This window comes from Entelurus aequoreus, linkage group LG01 (genome assembly GCF_033978785.1).
Source record: "Entelurus aequoreus isolate RoL-2023_Sb linkage group LG01, RoL_Eaeq_v1.1, whole genome shotgun sequence".
Taxonomy (NCBI): domain Eukaryota; kingdom Metazoa; phylum Chordata; class Actinopteri; order Syngnathiformes; family Syngnathidae; genus Entelurus; species Entelurus aequoreus.
Genome location: NC_084731.1, coordinates 79,090,390 through 79,112,778, shown reverse-complemented (window position 1 = coordinate 79,112,778; position 22,389 = coordinate 79,090,390). Strand labels below are relative to the sequence as shown.

Below are 22,389 nucleotides of genomic sequence, written 5' to 3'. Positions count from 1 at the left end.
GATAAAACATTCATTTGAGTTGTTTGCCATGTAAGACCAAATCAAAACTGCTCTTGACATGGAAGAGGTGGAATACACATTTAAGAACACACATGATTGTTGAGTTTGAGTTGAGTTTGAGTTTGTGGCAGACATGTGATGACTTTTGACAACAAGACAGTAGCTGACATTTTGTTCATTTTATTGATATTTAGACATTGAATAGTTGAATCATTTTGAATGTAATGTGTGAATGAACCAAAATAAGGTGTAAATAATGTAAATAACTAGATGATCCATATGTGGCTGGGAAGTAAACACTAGTAAGGTTGTAAATACTATATAGAGTAGGCTAACCCATGTGGTTCCTGTGGATGTGAACACAAGTTGTAATTACTGTAGTGACTAAATAACATAGTGACTGAAACAGACATAGTGATTCATTTGGATGAATGGGGTATGTATTTATCATTTTTCAATTCTTTAAACACTAAATCGTCTTTAAATGGTGCTTTTTTTGCTAATTTTTGCATGTTCAATTGCTGAAAACCCAGGAGCTGCGGCCCCCAGACCCCTGTCTTATTTCCAGTCTTTTTCATTAAGTTCAAATCACATGCCTGTGACATGTATCAGTTATTAAAGCGTCTTGTTCTCTGACAACGAGGCTGCATGTATGCAAGACAGGTGTAAATTACTTCAGCTTTGGTGCTGGGTTTTAATCACAGGGACGTGTTCTTGCCAGGACGTTGACAGTAAATGTTGTTGACAGTGCATAAATGAGCAGTACAAAGATATTTTACAACAAAGGAAAGGATCAAAAGGCAATAAATGCAGGGACTTTTTTTCAGTGGAATCAGCAAATCAAACACAATGTTGTCCAAGCGGTGCAAGGACTCATGAAATGATTCAGCAGAGAGAAACCGTACATTTTGTTGCTGCACAGGGAAATAAGCCTGTGCTGAAAGTTTGGAAAGTTGGATGCTGGAAGTACATGAAAGTAATGTGAGCATCACCTTTTGCTTGTTTTACCCCCATGACTGTAAAGGAAAAGTGCCGCGTCAACTGTATTTTCTTTTCATAGCCGTGAGTGTCGGTTTGTTTGGGTCCACTTAAGTGCCGCCATCAGCAAACACCAGATGCTTCTCACACACAATCAACTCATCTCGCCACTAGCTTTTTTAGTCGCTGCGAGCTGTCCACCTGCACACGTCGCCTCCTGCCCGGCAAGATGGCGGTTACGTCGGCGTCACCTCAGACCCAGCTGGTGTTGTTGTGTGCCGCAAATGTCCGACCAAACTAGAAAAAGGAACATTTCTGCGACTATAAATCCTCATCTCCAACCAGAAATAAGAAAATCCTCGGAAATTGCGTGTAAATGTTAAAAACACTCAATTGTGTCTACGGATAAATTATAAATAAGTTCAAGCTGATGCCGATAACGTCCTGCTTTTCAAGATCGATACCGATAATTGACATGCACAAAAACTCACCAGTTTTTGCAAGTCTGTCCAGTTCGATGAAAAATGTTATAATTTGTGGCTACCGAACACAAAATCTTAAAATTAACTCTCTAGGGCCCCCTTAAAATTTTGAAATAATTCGCCCCTGCCCCCAGATTCATGTATCGACACAAAAATCGCTGGAGACCAGATGCATATAAAACTCTAAAGAAACCAAATTTGAAAACAAACGGGAAGCCATTTTTAGGCCAAAAACAGGGGTCGTACTTTAACGAACTACTCTCTAGCGCCACCTTAAAATGTTTTTAAAAATTTGCCCCTGCCACCTGATTCACGTATCGTCATGAAAATCGCGGGAGACGTTTATCATGACAGGACGCACGTAAAAGTCTCAAGAACCCTTTTTTGAAAACAAACAGGAAGTCGGCCATCTAGGTTTCCGTCAGCCCTTTATAGGCCAAAAACAGGGGTCGTACTTTAACGAACTACTCTCTAGCGCCACCTTAAAATGTTTTTAAAAATTTGCCCCTGCCACCTGATTCACGTATCGTCATGAAAATCGCGGGAGACGTTTATCATGACAGGACGCACGTAAAAGTCTCAAGAACCCTTTTTTGAAAACAAACAGGAAGTCGGCCATCTAGGTTTCCGTCAGCCCTTTTAGGCCAAAAACAGGGGTCGTACTTTAACGAACTACTCTCTAGCGCCCCCTTAAAATGTTTTAAAAAATTTGCCCCTGCCACCTGATTCACGTATCGTCATGAAAATCGCGGGAGACGTCTATCATGACAGGACGCACGTAAAAGTCTCAAGAACCCAGATTGAAAAACAAACAGGAAGTCGGCCATCTTGGTTTCCGTCAGCCCTTTATAGGCCAAAAACAGGGGTCGTACTTTAACGAACTACTCTCTAGCGCCCCCTTAAAATGTTTTTAAAAATTAGCCCCTGCCACCTGATTCACGTATCGTCATGAAAATCGCGGGAATAGTCTATCATGACAGGACGCACGTAAAAGTCTCAAGAACCCAGATTTGAAAACAAACAGGAAGTCGGCCATCTTGGTTTCTGTCAGCCCTTTATAGGCCAAAAACAGGGGTCGTACTTTAACGAACTACTCTCTAGCGGCCCCTTAAAATGTTTTTGAAAATTTGCCCCTGCCACCTGATTCACGTATCGTCATGAAAATCGCGGGAGACGTCTATCATGACAGGATGCACGTAAAAGTCTCAAGAACCCTTTTTTGAAAACAAACAGGAAGTCGGCCATCTAGGTTTCCGTCAGCCCTTTTTAGGCCAAAAACAGGGGTCCTACTTTAACAAAGTCGTCCTAGGGACTTTGACCGAATGAGTTGGGGTTAAAATGACAGATACTACACAGATGGGAGATGATAAATTGCGAAGGAGTTTTGCCTTCGCCATAGGATGTGGGCGTGGCATGGCGCCAAATTTTGATCTGATGGCTAGCCCCAAAACTTTCAACATTTGTTACTTGGCTCCACAAACTCAGATCTCGATCAGAATTGGTAAAAATGACAGCCTGAAATGCTGGATCGGTGCCGGTGGATATAAAGAGTATGTAAAGGTTTACCTTGTTTACTTCCGTGACAACCTCCTTAAAGTTTTGTGATCAATCAGAAAGGTGAAAGGTGTGTGTCACTTTCATAGTGGGCGTGGCCTAATGTTGACCGCTGCTCAATCAACCTGTCATTGCTGCACTTTAGATGACCAGGGGCCGTACTTATCAAGCTTCTTAGAATTACTCCTAAGAAGTCTGCTAAGAGTTGACTTAAGAGTAAATAAATTATTCGCTGAAAGCTGCACTTAAAAGTTAGTTATCAAGCGTCTTACTCACACTTTCAGCGAAGTGTAGGACTGAATCTTAAGTGTCACACTCAGAGCTGAATTACGACATTACTATGTGCCGTAAACGGAATTTTAGGTGACGTCATTTCTGTGTCAATAGAAATGACCAATCACGGAAGGGAATCAGTTGTCTAAGAATAAAGAAATATCTTGGAAATATTTAAGTGGACAATGGGAGTGTATATTTTGACAATAAACTACAAAATAATACAAAACAAACTAGTCCCCGCCGGCACTCACGCTACCGCTCCCTCTCTTCTATCGCCCACACACTCACTGACGTCACTCACCTCACGGCCACACACATACGCTACTGTCATAACATTTTCTTTCCAATTCATTAATTAGGCAACGAATTTGAAACTGGTGTGGGTGGCTCTATATATACTAGCCCACTGCAGACAAATGCAGAAATCAACAAGGAATCGAAAAGTATTAAATCTGTGACAAAAATAATATCCGCTCTGTCTAAACCAGGGGTCGGCAACCTTTACCACTCAAAGAGCCATTTTGGCAAGTTTCACAAATTAAAGAAAGTAATGGGAGCCACAAAAAAAAATGTAAAATTTAAAATGAAAAACACTGCATACAAAGCTTAAATGCTTTGTGCTATGTTAACCAGGGGTCTCCGACACACGCACCGGCACGCACTTTAATGTGGAAATTTGATGTTAGTGCAACCCGCGAGTTTTGAATGAATGGCGCTTGATAGCGTCATACTTGCCAACCCTCTCATTTTTCCCGGGAGACTCCCGAATATCAGAGCGTGATGACACTGCATTTGGAGCCCTCTACAGCCTGCCCAAACAGTGTACCTGCTCAACCACGCGTAGAATGCAATTTCAACTTGCTCACGTAAGTGACAGCAAGGCGTACTACCTCAGCAGCCACACATCTTACACTGACGGTACCAATACCCAGAATCCCATGCAGCCCTAACTCTTCCGCTCAACCAACGCACGGAGAGGGGGGGGGTTGATGTGTGGGGGGATTTGGTGGTAGCGGGGGTGTATAATGTAGACCGGAAGAGTTAGGGCTGCATGGGATTCTGGGTAATGGTTGTGTTGTGTTTATGTTGTGTTACGGTGGGATGTTCTCCAGAAATGTGTTTTTCATTCTTTTTTGGTGTGGGTTCACAGTGTGGCGCATATTTGTAACGTAACAATGTTAAAGTTGTTTGATACGGCTACCGTCAGTGTAAACTGTGTGGCTGATGAGTAAGTATGCTTTGCTGTCTCCTGTGTGTGCAAGTAATAACAACATGCAACATGTGGCTGGACTGGCACGCTGTATGTAAATGCTATAGAGGACAATTACTGCAGTGCAATTAGGGCATGCCCTTTATTTAGTAATTAGAGTGTAAATAGGATTATTTTTTCCCTGGGAGTAATCTATGAGAGACACTGAGATCCATAAGTCTCCTGGGAAAATCGGGGGGGTCGGCATGTATGTAGCTGAGCCGCATCAGAGTGGTCAAGGAGCCGCATGCGGCTCCGGAGCCGCGGGTTGCCGACCCCTGGTCTAAACGATACCGTTTGATCAGCTGCTCGTCATCAAAAAAAAAAAAAACATTGTTCTGTTCCCTGAACGTTCGCGCACGTCTCTCTCGCCTCAGTGCCATCCCCTGCTGGCAACTCCTAACCACTTAAGACACCTCTGAAGGTCTCTTAAATATCGTGGAGAGTAGGAGTGATTCTTAGACTTAAGAACGTTGATAAAAAGCTTTTATTCTTAAGTTTGAGAGTAGGACTAAATTTCGCAAATTCTCAGGACTTCAGTGTAAAATGGCACTCTAAGAAGCTTGATAAGTACGGCCCCAGATCTCCTTCCAAACTGACATGAGGCGTTTCAGTTGGGGTCTGATCTTGACAACACATTGATATCGACACCAATATCGCCCCCTTGTGGTGTAAAATCATAGCAGTCAAAATTTCCTTCCACATTTTTGATGGTTGCTCGGGTATTGGGAAGGACGTTGCATGTGTCATGCATGCAGGGGAGGGGAGTCCTTCCAATGCTGCTTGCAGCTTTTATTTCTTTCTTTCTTTTTTTTTTCAATTTGGATTTATCTGTATTTTTTGAACACCTGGAGGTAAAAAAAAAAAAATTGGATTCACAGATTTGACCTTGCTGGTGTTTCAGGTGGCTGATAAGGTTTGATGTGTTGATGTGAGATGGATTTTACTGCTGCTCTTGGAATGTTTCCAGAAGATTTTGCAGAAATATAAATTAGGGCTGTGAATATATTATTTTTAATCAGATTAATCACATATTGGAATTAATTATGATTAATTACAGGTGATTACACACTTGCATAATTGAAATTTGCTTAAGAACTTGGTACCAGTTTTATCCAAAGTTCTTTCAGGCTGTATTTCATCACTCATCATACGTATGCATTAATCTGATCACTGAATGTAGCGGTTAAAATAAAAGAGCTTGTACGCTCAAAATAGATTGCATGATTAATCGAAGTGTGTTCTTGATTAATGCAATATTTGGGTTAACTCGTTAATTTTCACAGCCCTAATATACCATGTTGTCCAGACTGTAGAGTGCACCGGTATATAAGTTGCACCCACTAAATGTTAGAATAAATATTTTTCTATATATTAGCCGCAGCGGACTATAAGACGCAGGTATATATTTGTTGTGTAATGAGTTATTTACACCAAAATTATTTACATACTTTAATTGTTTCTAAATGGTGCCTCTCACACGGCAGTAAAACGGCTGATCAAACAAAACAGAAGTCATGGTCATGGACCCACTAGCTGTGGAAGCTCGCTCTCCAATCAGCTAAACAGACTCAATGACTCCACGCTGATGTTTTGGTGAATTTACTGAGGAATTTGTGAAACTGAAACAATGCAAAAAGAATTCTCTAGTAAGTTAATATTACTAACAGAGACACTTGTAAACATGTTAGCATATTAGCTCATGTGAATGATGCTCGCTTCATTACATTAAGATAGCACGTACAAATATGCATGATAACACTCCTACAGACATCACACATGGGACGGTTTAGTAAGTATGAATAGTTTTAGTTATATTGTAAAACTTACCAACGTTGCTTGCAGTGATGAATGAAGAATCCATACGAGTAGAAGCGCGATGGACGACGAGAAGACGGAACAGCACTTGTACTTTCGTTTGACCGCACTAAACAGAAGAAAATACTGTCGACGTTCACCCCGTGACACCTGCAGTGAGCGAACTTGTCCAGAAGGTGGCGCCATAGCACAAACAATGACACACCTTTTCAATATCTGTTGAAAAGTATTTGTTGAATACAAAACATTATGGCAGTTGGCGAAGAAAAAACGTTTTATAAGCCGCAGGTTTCAAAGCGTAGGAAAAAAAGCAGCTGCTTTTAGTCCGGGTTTTACGGTACATATATTTGCTCACTATTCATTTTATGTCCAGGTCAAATGGTGTGGCTTTTTTAATCCTGCAATATGAAATACAATATCCGTGCAGTGCTGATACGGCAAGTGAGTGTGCCATACACTCAGTGACGCATCATCTACCCATCCCTAGTTATCCCATGAATCATCACAATCACTGAAAGTGTAGCGCTATAGTGGAATGTTCCCAAAGTTTCAAATGTTCTCCCTGTGTCACCACCGCTGCAGTTGTTCGTGGGTCTGTCCTTCCCCTACGAGGGTCCCGCCCCCCTGGAGGCCATCGCCAACGGGTGTGCCTTCCTCAACCCCAAGTTCACCCCCGCCAAGAGCAGCAAGAACACCGACTTCTTCAAAGGAAAACCCACCGTGAGAGAGGTGACCCATGCTCTTATAGCACCTTTACTCCCTGTGTAGAAAACCAAGCTGACTCTGTCACTCTCTGTGTGTGTGTGTGTGTGTGTGTGTGTGTGTGTGTGTGTGTGTGTGTGTGTGTGTGTGTGTGTGTGTGTGTGTGTGTGTGTGTGTGTGTGTGTGTGTGTCACTCTGTGTGTGTGTGTGTGTGTCACTCTGTGTGTGTCACTCTGTGTGTGTGTGTCACTGTGTGTGTGTTTGTGTGTGTGTGTGATTCACTCTGTGTGTGTGTGATTGTGTGTGTGTGTGTCACTCTGTGTGTGTGTGTGTGTGTCACTCTGTGTGTGTGTGTGTGTGTGTGTCACTCTGTGTGTGTGTGTCACTCTGTGTGTGTGTGTATGTGTCACTCTGTGTGTGTGTGTGTCACTCTGTGTGTGTCACTCTGTGTGTGTGTGTTTGTGTGTGTGTGTGAGTCACTCTGTGTGTGTGTGATTGTGTGTGTGTGTGTCACTCTGTGTGTGTGTGTGTGTCACTCTGTGTGTGTGTGTGTCACTCTGTGTGTCACTCTGTGTGTCACTCTGTGTGTGTGTGTGTCATTCTGTGTGTGTGAGTGTGTCACTCTGTGTGTGTGTGTGTGTGTGTGTGTGTGTGTGTGTGTGTGTGTGTGTGTGTGTGTGTGTCATTCTGTGTGTGTGAGTATGTCACTCTGTGTGTGTGTGTGTCACTCTGTGTGTGTCTGTGTGTGCGTGTGTCACTGTGTGTGTGTGCGTGTCACTCTGTGTGTGTGTGTGTGTCACTGTGTGTCACTGTGTGTGCGTGTGTCACTGTGTGTGTCACTGTGTGTGTGTGTCACTCTGTGTGTGTGTGTGTCACTGTGTGTGTCACTGTGTGTGTGTCACTCTGTGTGTGTGTGTGTGTGAGTCACTTTGTGTGTGTGTGTGTGCTTGTGTCACTCTGTGTGTGTGTGTGTGTGTGTGTGTGTGTGTGTGAGTCACTTTGTGTGTGTGTGTGTGCTTGTGTCACTGTGTGTGCGTGTGTCACTCTGTGTGTGTGTGCGTGTGTCACTCTGTGTGTGTGCGTGTCACTGTGTTCGTCACTGTGTGCGCGTGTGTCACTCTGTGTGTGTATGTGTGTGTCACTGTGTGTGTGTTTGTGTGAGTCACTCTGTGATTGTGTGTGTGTGTGTGTGTCACTCTGTGTGTGTGTGTGTCACTCTGTGTGTGTGTGTGTGTGTGTCATTCTGTGTGTGTGTGAGTGTGTCACTCTGTGTGTGTGTGTGTCATTCTGTGTGTGTGAGTGTGTCACTCTGTGTGTGTCTGTGTGTGCGTGTGTCACTGTGTGTGTGTGCGTGTCACTCTGTGTGTGTGTGTGTGTGTGTCACTGTGTGTGCGTGTGTCACTGTGTGTGTCACTGTGTGTGTGTGTCACTCTGTGTGTGTGTGTCACTGTGTGTGTCACTGTGTGTGTGTCACTCTGTGTGTGTGTGTGTGTGTGTGTGTGAGTCACTCTGTGTGTGTGTGTGTGTGCGTGTGTCACTGTGTGTGCGTGTGTCACTCTGTGTGTGTGTGTGTGTGTGTGTGCGTGTGTCACTCTGTGTGTGTGCGTGTCACTGTGTGCGTCACTGTGTGCGCGTGTGTCACTCTGTGTGTGTATGTGTGTGTCACTGTGTGTGTGTCTGTGTCACTGTGTGTGTCTGTGTCACTGTGTGTGTGTGTGTGTGTGTGTGTGTGTGTGTGTGTGTGTGTGTGTGTGTGTGTGTGTGTGTGTGTGTGTGTGTGTGTGTGTGTGTGTGTGTGTGTGTGTGTGTGTGTGTGTGTGTGTGTGTGTGTGTGTGTGTGTGTGAGTGCGTGCGTGCAGCTGACGTCGCAGCACCCTTACGCCGAGGTCTACATAGGTCAACCTCACGTGTGGACGGTGGATATCGAGAATCCGGCCGAAGTGGAACGAGCCATCCGCTCCATCCTCAGCCAGAAGGTAAAGAGAGCTACTAAATGTTGTGTGTAGTAGAAGAAGGGCTTTGTTGATTGGACACATCCGTGTATGCTCTCCTCCTGCCCATCCCCCGCCCTTCACAAGGACACACTGTGTATGATTTGGTGCGCTGACAAAAGGCTGCCTTGTTTATTTCTCATGCTCAAAAGGCCCTTCTGCAGCACACTTCAGTTAATTTCAACACACGTGTCTTTGTCTCCACTCTCACAACAGGGGGTGCTACCTCAAGGTTTGGAGCTCTGCAGTCTATTGATCGGTTGACAATCTTTTTTTATTTTTTCATGACTTATTAATAATTCGAAAATATTTATTTTAGGACTGCTTAATTGTGTAGAAAGTTTGTTTTTCATCATTTTGTATAAGTCCCTTCTATTGAAAAATATTTGATTATTATTTTTGTAATCCGCGTGACCGAAGCCTTGATAATAATCTTTGTGATGAACACATGCTTTCAAATCATTTGACAAGGTTGTAAAGCAAGGGGCTCCAAACTTTTTGACTTGGGGGCCGCATTGGGCTAAAAAAAAGAAAGCCGACTGCATGTAAAGTGATTATATATATTATAGGTAATTGAATATATATATATATATTAGGGGTGTGGGAAAAAATCGATTCGAATTCGAATCGCGATTCTCACGTTGTGCAATTCAGAATCGATTCTTATTTTTAAAAAATACATTTTTGTTATTTTTTTATTTATTTATTAAAAATTATTTTTATTTTTTATTTTTAAATGAATCAATCCAACAAAACAATACACAGCAATACCATAACAATGCAATCCAATTCCAAAACCAAACCCGACCCAGCAACATTCAGAACTGCAATAAACAGAGCAATTGAGAGGAGACACAAACACGACAGAACAAATCAAAAGTAGTGAAACAAAAATGAATATTATCAACAACAGTATCAATATTAGTTACAATTTCAACATAGCAGTGATTAAAAATCCCTCATTGACATTATCATTAGACATTTATAAAAATAAAAATAAATGAACATTAGTGTCACAGTGGCTTACACTTGCATCGCATCTCATAAGCTTGACAACACACTGTGTCCAATATTTTCACAAAGATAAAATAAGTCATATTTTTGGTTCATTTAATAGTTAAAACAAATTTACATTATTGCAATCAGTTGATAAAACATTGTCCTTTACAATTATAAAAGCTTTTTACAAAAATCTACTACTCCGCTTGCATGTCAGCAGACTGGGGTAGATCCTGCTGAAATCCTATGTATTGAATGAATAGAGAATCCTTTTGAATCGGGAAAAAATCGTTTTTGAATGAGAGAATCGTGTTGAATTGAAAAAAAATTGATATTGAATCGAATCGTGGGACACCCAAAGATTCACAGCCCTAATATATATATATATATATATATATATATATATATATATATATATATATATATATATATATATATATATATATATATATATATATATATATATATATATATATATATATATATATATACACACACATACATATGTGTATATATACAGTGGGGCAAAAAAGTATTTAGTCAGCCACCCATTGATTGTCAATGGGTGGCTGACTAAATACTTTTTTGCCCCATATATACACACACATATATATGTGTGTTTTTGTTTACATATACAGTATACACTCATGGTCAAAAGTTGACATACACTTGTAAAGAACATAATGTCATGGCTGTCTTGAGTTTCCAATAATTTCTACAACTCTTATTTTTTTGTGATGGAGTGATTGGAGCACATACTTGTTGGTCACAAAAAAAATTCATGAAGTTTGGTTCTTTTATGAATTTATTATGGGTCTACTGAAAATGTGAGCAAATCTGCTGGGTCAGAAGTATACATACAGCAATGTTAATATTTGCTTACATGTCCCTTGGCAAGTTTCACTGCAATAAGGTGCTTTTGGTAGCCATCCACAAGCTTCTGGTTGAATTTTTGACCACTCCTCTTGACAAAATTGGTGCAGTTCAGCTAAATATGTTGGTTTTCTGACATGGACTTGTTTCTTCAGCATTGTCCACACCTTTAAGTCAGGACTTTGGGAAGACGAGCAGGGAAACCTGTGAAACAGGCTTGTATGGATGATATAGCCTCTGTGTTTTTTCCTGACCTAACGTATATATATAAGTATATTATGTACATGTATGAGTGTACATATTATGTAAATATAATGCATGTATAATTAATATAATTGGATTTAAAGAGTATGTAAAGGTTTAACTTGTTTACTTCCATGACAACCTCCTTAAAGTTTTGTGATCAATCAGAAATATCAAGCATCTAAAATGTGCCAAACATGGATACGTGTGAAAAGCGTTTTGCATTTTTTTCCCATCATGCTTTGTTATGGATTTAAATGGGTGTAATACTGAATTTTTTTACGGTGCGTGGACGTTTTCATAATGTCCACAAATTTCAGTGAGCATGTTATGTGACCACGACTGTTGACATTTTGTGTTTGTTGCATTTTTATTTATTTTTTTCGCCATGACTAGGGAAGGTTGTTTGCAATGGGTCATATAAGTAATGTCTGCGCATGGCTACATTTAGAGCAAAATTAAATGTCATTGACCTGAAACCCAGGTTGTCCACTAGATAGCGACGAAGTAGCAGTAACAATATTGTCAAACTTTCAATATCAATGCAATCTCCCTGTGGACAATAAACCTAATTAAACTCATGATGCCAATGGACCATAGTTTGGACACCCCTGTTGTAAACTATAAGTAGGTTAGATATAATTATTATTATTAATTATTATCCAGGGGACATGTTAGGTGGCCAACATGTCAACACACTGAAAGAATAGTCATGTGATGCGTTTGTGTGAGCAGATCGAGCCTTATTTGCCGTACGAGTTCACCCGCGAGGGAATGCTCCAGCGAGTCAACGCCTTCATCGAAAACCAGGTACGGGATTTTAGTGGATGACTTGAGATGTGGCAATAATGTTGATTTATGTCATCATGTGTCAGGATTTCTGTCACGGCCAAGTGATGTGGCCGCCACTCAGCACGCTGCAGGTCAAGATGGCGGAGCCAGGGCGCTCGTGTAAGCAGGTGTGTCAGGAGCAGCAGCTCATCTGTGAGCCGTCCTTCTTTCAACACCTCAACAAGGACAAGGACCTGGCCAGGTGATGCACACACCCGTGGTTATTAACTGCATTGTTGGCCTATTACCACCAGAGGGCGGAGCTACCTCGGTGAAAGAGTTCCAAACAGATTTTTCTCATTTCATATTCATTATTCACATGCATACTAATATACTGTGTGTGTATATATATATATATATATATATATATATATATATATATATATATATATATATATATATATATATATATATATATATATATATATATATATATATATATATATATATATATATATATATATATATAACATTTTTCTTTTACTTTTTTGATTTAAATAAATAAATGATAAATGGGTTATACTTGTATAGCGCTTTTTCTACCTTCAAGGTACTCAAAGCGCTTTGACAGTATTTCCACATTCACCCATTCACACACTGATGGCGGGAGCTGCCATGCAAGGCGCTAACCAGCAGCCATCAGGAGCAAGGTTGAAGTGTCTTGCCCAAGGACACAACGGACGTGACTAGGATGGTAGAAGGTGGGGATTGAACCCCAGTAACCAGCAACCTTCCGATTGCTGGCACAGCCACTCTACCAACTCCGCCAGATTATTACACTTGAATTTTGATTAATCACAGTAAATTACATGCATCATATAAATTAACTTAAAAAAGATATTAAAATAATCTGAATAACCACACTTTAAAAGTTTAATTAATCATGCAATGAACTACTTCCATAGTTAAAATCAAGTGTAGAAAAAAAAAAAACAATATTATAGAAAATTACTTAGATTAATCAAACTTTTGAATTTTTTATTAATCATGATTAATTGCAGTAAATGACTTGCATCATTATTAACTTAAAAAGCACCCCATTTTTCTAAAAAAAATATATATATATCTCAGATAAATCGTACTTTTGAATTTTGATTATTCATGAATTGTCCCTAGTGTGTCAATGTGAATGTTGTCTGTCTATCTGTGTTGGCCCTGTGATGAGGTGGCGACTTGTCCAGGGTGTACCCTGCCTTCCGCCTGAATGCAGCTGAGATAGGCTCCAGCACCCCCTGCGACCCCGAAAGGGACAAGCGGTAGAAAATGGATGGATGGATGGGTACTGTTGAACAGTAATTTACTTGCATCCTATAAATAAAAAAATATGATTTTTAATAATGACTAATTACAGTAAATTATTGCATCATTTGTTTTAACTTAGAAAAGAACAGAATATTGAAAAAAATCAGATTAATCACACTTTACAATTTTGATTAATTGAGATTAATCACAGTAAATTACTTGCATTGTTTAAATAATCATAAAAAAAGACCCCAATGTGTAGGAAAAAAGTATCAAATTAATCACAGGAAATGACTTGCAAGAATTATATGCTAGCCGTTAACATGTGTCACATTCCAAGTTATATAACTCTAAGGTGTATGACTGTGGAAATAGACAAAAAAGTGTAATATTAGCTGGAAACGTTCTAATGCTAATGTTAGCATACCAGCATGCTAACGTTAAGAAGCTAGCACATGACTGGGTAAGAAGAAATACCAAAATGCAGTATTTGTTGGTGTGGACATAGAAAGTAGCAAAAAAGCTAGCAAAAAACTTCAGCATGCAAGATTTTTGTACCCTGTTGTCAGTCTATGTTGTGTGCCCATTGAACTGGTAACCCAATGTTTTTGTTTATTTGTGAATAGCGTCGCCATGGTAACGTAAAATGTTCCCAATTTCAAGTACGCCCATCGGCGCGAACGAGACCTTTCCAACAGTATAACGTGTGTGGGTATCCGTTGGCTGGGTCGTCTCGTATTAGACAAAAGGTGTTATATTTTTTTGTTCGTGAATAGCGTTGCCATGGTAACACTGGTTCGTCTCGTTTTAGACAAAGTAGGTTGGCCCATTTTTGCCAAAAAATTTGGCGCATATTTTGTTTTAATCGTTAATAGCGTCGCCATGGTAACCTGAAATGTTCCCAATTTAAAATACGCCCATAGCTGGAAAATAGACCTTTCCGAGGGTATAACATATGTGGGGGTTCGTTGGCCGTTTCCTCTCGTATTAGACCAAAGGAAATTGGCGCATATTTTGTTTTAATCATGGATAGCGTCATCATGGTAACCTGAAATGTTCCCAATTTACAATATGCTTATAGCTGGAAAGTACACCTTTCCGGCGGTATAACATATGTGGGGCTTCTTTGGCTGGTTCGTCTCGTATTAGACAAAAGGTGATTACCTAATCAATTGGCCCTTTTTTTTTTGTTCGTGAATAGCGTTGCCCTGGTAGCACTAAATGTTCCTAATTTAGATTTCCGCCATCGGCGCGAACGAGACCTTTCCAACGGTATAACATATGTGGGGGTTCGTTGGCCGGTTGGTCTCGTAGTGGCGGTAAGAGAAACGTGCGGAACAAGAAGTTCAAATAATAATAATAATGAAAGTTGAAGTATGAGCAATAATAATATGGGCTGCTGCATTGCAAGCACCCATTCACTACTGCTTGGCAGCATGTGAATGGGCGCTTGCATTGCAGCAGGCCCATAATAAAGTAAAAAAAAGACCCCAATTTGATTTGAAATTAGATTAATCACACACTTAAATTGTGATTGATCATGATTAATCACAGTAAATGACTTGCGTTATTCAAATAAACATCAAAAACACCCCAATGTGTAAAAAGTATTAAACTAATCGCAGGAAATTACTTGCATAAATAATCTAAATAAAGTGAAAAAATATATGAGTAAAGATCCCGATTAATAAATAAAAAAATCTGATTAATCGCGTTTAAATTGTGATTGATCATGATTAATCACAGTAAATTACTTGCATTATTTAAATAAACATTAAAAAGACCCCAATGTGGAAAAAGTATTAATCGCCGTAAATTACTTGCATAAATAATCTAAATAAAGTGAAAAAATAAGAGTAAAGGCCCTTTTTTTTAAAAATAAAAATAAAAATGTTGATTAATCACTCATTTAAATTGTGATTGATCACGGTTAATCACAGTCAATTACTTGCATAATTGAATTAACCCCCTTTTTTTCTTTGGCTCACTGCCGCTTGTGCACTAAGTGAACTAATTAGCGATGTTATTCGCCTTTTGCATGCTGGAACTATTCCTCCAGCAATGTGGCATCAAAATGGCGTCATGTTGGTGAGCACCTGTACACAAGGTTCCTCCCACACAGACAACGTGCAGTTTTCACCAATCGTAGGACCGCCGATCCGGGTCACGGCACCAATCTGTACGTCAACCCTCTGTGCGTCCCTCAGGTTCGGCGTGGACTGCCAGACGGTGGAATCCAGCGCGGACACGGTGGTCCCGGCCTTCAGCGACATCCGCCGCCATTGCGTCTTCCAGTCCGACTTGCTGCTCTTCAGCTGCGCCGGCGCCCACCAGTCGCTGCGCCGCGTCTGCCCCTGCCGTGACTACATGAAGGGCCAGGTGGCGCTGTGCAAGAACTGCCTATAGCGGCGCGGCGCTTTAAAGGCGTGTTGTGGTATTTATTGTTGAGTCGGCACTTCTTCAGGGACGGTCCAGAAGCGGTGGAACAATACTTGAATCACCAAAAGGGAGCGCCGTGCGCCACATATCGGCCTGCAGGGGGCGCAGCGAGGCCCTTTCTTCTTTGAGTCGCTCCACACTGGCAGGGGCCCAGAAGGAAATAAACCTTGGCGAGTTTTACACTGGAACCAGTCGTGTGTACAAAGACGTCCTCACAGGACACAAATGTCCACTTGGGGATATTTGGCCAGCGAGGCTTAATTTTTTTTGCTTTCTTTTTTATTCCTTCCCAAGATGCAATGTGATTTTAAAAGGAGACATGTTGATGTCAAGGTAGGTAGGGATGGGTACGCTACCGTATTTCGAGACCTTTGTTGCAGCCAAGCACTCGGCGGGGAAACAAGCGTGGTATAGGGGATGTCGCCGTTTCTCCTTGCCGACAAAGCAAGCATGCCTGATAGACTTCACAATCAGCTAGCTCGATGCTAATTTATATTGGATATGCCATTAGCATTAGCCATTTCACATGGCGATCTCAACACCTCCCAATTTGCCAATGAAAACTACGACTTAAATGCACCTTGCAATCTAACAGCCGGTGTGTAACAAGTACAATACTTACAGTATAGACACTTTGCAGGACTCAACCCTTAACGGCAAAGACTACTTCCTGGCCAAGGCAAAACACAGTTTGTCTATATTAGTGCGTTGGAATTGCAACTGCATGCAAAATCTACAATGTAATATTTGCAAATGAGGCATAAGTATAGGAAAACAGCTCACTGGTAAATAACACAACTTTAATAATAAACTAAGATTTATAAAAGGTAGCGTCGAGTATCGGGGGTATCGCTTCCCGTATCGGTTCAAATGGTACCCATCCCCAGTGGCAGATACAGTAGGTTTCTAGAAAACACATCTAAAGGTCTTTGCTTGGTCTCGTTAACGTAGCGGCAGGTTTGTGGTTGTTCTTTTGTTTCTGTTCTGTCATCTTCTCAGCCTAGAAAACTGTCAAATTGTTGCTATTGTTGTTAATATCATGATGTCACGTGCTGAGTCGTCATGGCAACACGTCAGAAATAATTATGTTTGCCTCTCAATTTGGCGGCAATCAAAACAAATGTCCAGGATTTTGTGTGGGGAGGAAATGCATTACATTTGTATTTAAATAACAAAAATAGTAACACTGTATATTGTTTGTTTTTTGTAATTTATTTTGTATACAAAGGTGTATCGCTTTGTTTTCTGTTATCTTTATTTATAAGAGGTATGTCTTTTATTTATGGAGAGTAATTTAAAAAGAACGAGTACATATATAAGAATGACCACCAGGGGGAGGCATTGTATTCTAACGACTTGAGCAGTAAAATGGAGGCACTGACGGTTCAATCTGAAAATATATATACATATGTATATATATATATATATATATATATATACACATTATGTATGTATATATATACGTGTATATATATATACACATTATGTATGTATGTACATATATATATATATATATATATATATACATACATACACACATTTATATGTATATAATAAATAAAGTTTTACCTTACTTTTTCGATTGTGATGAAAGTTTGACTTGGTTTTTGTCTTTTAAAGCAGACGCTGACGAGAAAAGTGCCTCATTTTACTGCAAGAGTCAGCCGTTTTCTACATGGCCTCTGATGAAGACTGTTTTGTTTTCCTTTTAAAAAGCATGAGGTGCCTTTTTGATCATTCTGTTTGGCCAACTTCTAAACTTGGATGAGTGTATTGAACGATTGCATCAGTGTGCCGGATCAATGAAAGGATGAAATTCATCAGTTCTTCTGTTTCCTGCTTAGTTGTCCAACTAGTCATCATCTAGTTAGTACTGGCTGCTAGTAAGTGGTTGACTAGCCTGTACACTTCATGGTCCCTGATGTCCTGTGCTTGTTCAAAGTGTGAGCAGACAACAAACAACAAACCTTATCATTCATTGAGTTGCCTTATTTACCTTTCATGTCTTTGCACGTCCATCTTGTTTGTCCATGTGTATTTCCCACAGTGGCTTAAACATTTCTCGCCTGTTGGGAGCGCAAACATCACTTCTTTAATTAGACTTCACATGGAGGTTTAAATGGGAAACCATTGAATAAAACTCTAAATGATTACTTAAATGTGTCATTAATTAACTATAATTGCTATTAAATACATGAATGTGTATTTTGTTTATTCAAAGCAACAGTATTTTTATAGGTAATTATTAATTTGATTGACGATATATATAATTGTTAAAATATTTAATTATTTCCAGTTTATTATGTTACAGTTCACTATTTAATATTTTGACAAGTTAATTATGTTATGATTGAAATATTTCGTGTTGTAACTATTGATTTATTAAATTATTGCATGCTTTATTGATTTTTTTAAATATTTCAAGATTAAATTATTTCACCATATAATTATTTCATGATTTATTTTAATATTTTGTAATTGAATTGTTTTAATTGTCAGGATTTATTTAATTTTTTTAGATCTCAGGATTTTATTATTTCACCGTGCAATTGTTTGGTGACTTGATTTATTTAATTTGATTGAATGTTTTAATTATTTCATGATTTCTTAATTTATATAAATATTTTGTGATTTAATCATTTCATGATTAAATTTGTATTTAATGTTTCGATTATTTCAGGATTTAATTATTATTTAAATTTTTTTTTTAATGGTTTCATGCTCCAATTAACCATTTCATGAAGGCGTGTGTCAGTGGGCGGGGCCAACAGTACTCGAGTCCAACGATTGCTTTGGTCTGAAGTCTGCGACACTAATAATAATTAATCAAATGCATGAAGTCATTTTTCATTAAACGAATCAATGACACATTTAATAACACATTATGTATTTAATTCCAATTATAATTAACACATTTAATGAATGATTTAAAGATGTATTATTTTATGTCCTTTCATTTGAGGAAGCAGCAGCTGATAGCAATTAGCGTATGTGTGGCGTGATGTTGCGTATCTCCCAGAAATTACCCATCATGCACTTTTATCATTTGTACAAAAATGATCTACAAAACTTTTTTTTGATTTTTTTTTTGGTCAAACCGACGCAAGCATTTAGTTGTTAGTGCCAAGTAGAATCCTCAGCGGCGAGAATGACAATAAAAGCGTCAATGAATAAGAGGGTTATGATTTTATTTTGAAATACACCCTTTTTTTCCAGCGTTCGACACGTTATGTCCGCAGCACACAAACAATCTTAGTGTCAAGCGGGAAGTGTGCTTGCAGAAGGAGACAAAGTTGTAACTACGTAGTTATTTATGACGACTTCAAAGACAACACAAACATTCACCTTGCACTTCCACTAGCGGCCTGCAGGCGGCGCATGTGCCTAATGACCCTAAAGCTACTGTTGCTTGCACCACAGTACAGTGAAACACTACAGTACGTGTCCAGGATCCATGCGGGCCTCCTGGAATGTTGACTAAGAATGATGTGAAGAACGTTGCGAGTCCAAAGCTGCGACTCAGCAACTTTTACTTACAGGTTTCAGTCTCCCGGTCTTAATAAAATGTGGATGGATCAGCCTGCTGGAGTTGAGGCCCTCCATGCGTTACAGGATGTTGTGTACAGTCTCACAGGAAGAGCCCACCTCGCCAGCGTCTTCTCGGGCCGCTGAGCGTTACTCAAAGCGCTCGTAGTTCCTGGTTTGTCTCACTCGGGGGATCATGTCCGCCAGCAGCCTGGGAACAGGAAATAAAGGAAAGGAGTGGAGGGTTGGCGACACCTGGTGGTCACAGTGCATTCACACACGCCTCGGTTTGCGTCCTTCTCAGTCGGCTACCAACACTTTTGCATTCATTTTGCGTGCTGCTTGAAACCATAGGGGGCTGCCCTTTGGATGACATCACTTCCTGTACAGAGCTTAGAGGCTAGCAAAAAGATCAGGGGCTGTATTTATCAAGCGTCTTAGAGTGCCATTTTACACTTAAGTTCTGAGAATTTGCGAAATTTAGTCTTACTCTCAAACTTAAGAATAAAAGCTATTTATCAACTTTCTTAAGTCTAAGAATCACTCCTACTCTCCACGATATTTAAGAGACCTTCAGAGGTGTCCTAAGTGGTTAGGAGTTGCCAGCGGGGGATGGCACTGAGGCGAGAGAGACGTGCACCAACGTTCAGGGAGCGGAAGGATGTCCTGGCTTTGTTTAATGACGAGCAGCTGATCAAACGGTATCATTTAGACAGAGCGGGTATTATTTTTGTCACAGATTTAATAATCTCATCAGCAACATCACGCAGCAGAGCTTTCACAGCAGAACTAAAGGTCATCACAATGCTTTGATATATGAACTGGAAAAGAAAAAGGAAACATTTATTTTTGATTCATTGCCAATATTGTTTGTTTTGTATTATTTTGTAGTTTATTGTCAAAATATACACTCCCATTGTCCACTTAAATATTTCTAAGATATTTCTTTATTCTTAGAAAAGGGATTCCCTTCCGTGATTGGTCATTTCTATGGACACAGAAATGACGTCACCTAAAATTCCGTTTACGGCACATCGTAATGTCGTAATTCAGCTCTGAGTGTGACACTTAAGATTCAGTCCTACACTTCGCTGAAAGTGTGAGTGAGACGCTTGATAACTAACTTTTAAGTGCAGCTTTCAGCGAAGAATTTCTTTACTCATAAGTCAACTCTTAGCAGACTTCTTAGGAGTAATTCTAAGAAGCTTGATAAATACGGCCCTAGATCACTTTGTGTGAGCAGAAACGCTTTAAAAGTGTCCAAACTCCCAAAGTCTTGCTGTATCGCTTCTGGTTGCTCTGCAACAACTGAGCTAGCCTTTTAGCCAGTTAGCCTTTGGCTTGCGGCCCTTTCAGTTTGAGGATTTTATCAGCGAAGGGTGTTTTGTTCCGCAGCTAGTTTTTAATTGTGATGAGACCGAAAAAGACGCCGTAGCAGACTTTTATTAGGGCGAAGGAGAAAGCACTACCGGGACACAAGCCGATGAAGGATCGCCTCACACGGCTAGTTTGTGCTAACGCTAGCGAGACTACGCGAAGTCACTGCTCATTTGTCACTCCGAAACTCCCTGAGTGTTCAACAATGCCACAAATATTCCCAACACAAGGTAAAATTATTTTCCTTTTTTTTGGTTTTGGAGAGCATTGAGGAAACGTGTGTGTGTGTCTATCTGTGCGAGTGTGTGTTGACATTTGGGCTTGCTGTAATGTTTGGATAAAAAAAACAGATTGTTGAATTGTTAAGCCATTACCCCCTTGTTATGTTGGTTTAATATATATATATATATATATATATATATATATATATATATATATATATATATATATATATATATATATATATATATATATATATATACACATATATATACACATATATATACATACATACATATACACACACACACACACATTCATACATACAGAACCCAAAACCAGTGAAGTTGGCACGTTGTGTAAATGGTAAATAAAAACAGAATACAATGATTTGCAAATCCTTTTCAAATTATATTCAATTGAATAGACTGGAAAGACAAGATATTTAATGTTTGAACTGGAAAACGTATTTTGTTTTTGCAAATAATCATTAACTTAAAATTAATGGCAGCAACACATTGCAAAAAAGTTGTCACAGGGACATTTTTACCACTGTTACATGGCCTTTCCTTTTAACAACACTCAGTAAACGTTTGGGAACTGAGGAGACACATTTTTGAAGCTTTTCAGGTGGAATTCTTTCCAATTCTTGCTTGATGTACAGCTTAAGTTGTTCAACAGTCCGGGGGTCTCCGTTGTGGTATTTTAGGCTTCATAATGCGCCACACATTTTCAATGGGAAACAGGTCTGGACTACAGGCAGGCCAGTCTAGTACCCGCACTCTTTTACTATGAAGCCACGTTGATGTAACACGTGGCTTGGCATTGTCTTGCTGAAATAAGCAGGGGCGTCCATGATAACGTTGCTTGGATGGCAACATATGTTGCTCCAAAACCTGTATGTACCTTTCAGCATTAATGGTTCCTTCACAGATGTGTAAGTTACCCATGTCTCGGGCACTAATACACCCCCATACCATCACAGATGCTGGCTTTTGAACTTTGTGCCAAGAGCAAACTAGATGGTTCTTTTCCTCTTTGTTCCGGGGGACACAACGTCTACAGTTTCCAAAAACAATTTGAAATGTAGACTCGTCAGACCACAGAACACTTTGTAACTTTGCAACAGTCCATCTTAGATGAGCTTGGGCCCAGCAAAGCCGGCTGTGTTTCTGGGTGTTGTTGATAAATGGCTTTGGCTTTGCATAGGAGAGTTTTAACTTGCACTTACAGATGTAGCGACTAACTGTAGTTACTGACAGTGGTTTTTTGAAGTGTTCCTGAGCCCATGTGGTGATATCCTTTACACACTGATGTCGCTTTTTGATGCAGTAGCGCCTGAGGGATCGAAGGTCACGGGCATTCAAAGTTGGTTTTCAGCCTTGCTGCTTACGTGCAGTGATTTCTCCAATATCTCTGAACCCTTTGATGATATTACGGACCGTAGATGGTGAAATCCCTGAATTCCTTGCAATAGCTGCTTGAGAAATGTTGTTCTTAAACTGTTGGATAATTTGCTCACGCATTTGTTTGTGGTGACTCTCGCCCCATCCTTGTTTGTGAAGGACTGAGCATTTCATGGAAGCTGCTT

The 22,389-nt window shown here is 39.9% G+C and overlaps 2 protein-coding genes across 3 annotated transcripts in view; one reads left to right on the top strand and one right to left on the bottom strand.

The window, feature by feature from the left end:
• The window catches only part of mgat5 (alpha-1,6-mannosylglycoprotein 6-beta-N-acetylglucosaminyltransferase), a 218,772-nt gene extending 199,934 nt beyond the window's left edge, over positions 1-18,838 (top strand). For both annotated transcript variants that reach the window (XM_062059285.1, XM_062059294.1), the window contains 5 exons: positions 6,940-7,086; positions 8,919-9,035; positions 11,901-11,975; positions 12,041-12,198; positions 15,446-18,838. In XM_062059285.1, the coding sequence (XP_061915269.1) occupies positions 6,940-7,086; positions 8,919-9,035; positions 11,901-11,975; positions 12,041-12,198; positions 15,446-15,644 (696 nt within the window). In that variant the 3' untranslated portion in view covers positions 15,645-18,838. The remainder of the gene's footprint in view (positions 1-6,939; positions 7,087-8,918; positions 9,036-11,900; positions 11,976-12,040; positions 12,199-15,445) is intronic.
• Positions 18,839-18,854: 16 nt separating this feature from the next.
• Positions 18,855-22,389, bottom strand: part of LOC133657682 (transmembrane protein 163a) — a 42,036-nt gene continuing 38,501 nt past the window's right edge. The window contains exon 8 of the mRNA XM_062059303.1: positions 18,855-19,413. Coding sequence (XP_061915287.1) covers positions 19,353-19,413 — 61 coding nt within the window. The 3' untranslated portion in view covers positions 18,855-19,352. The remainder of the gene's footprint in view (positions 19,414-22,389) is intronic.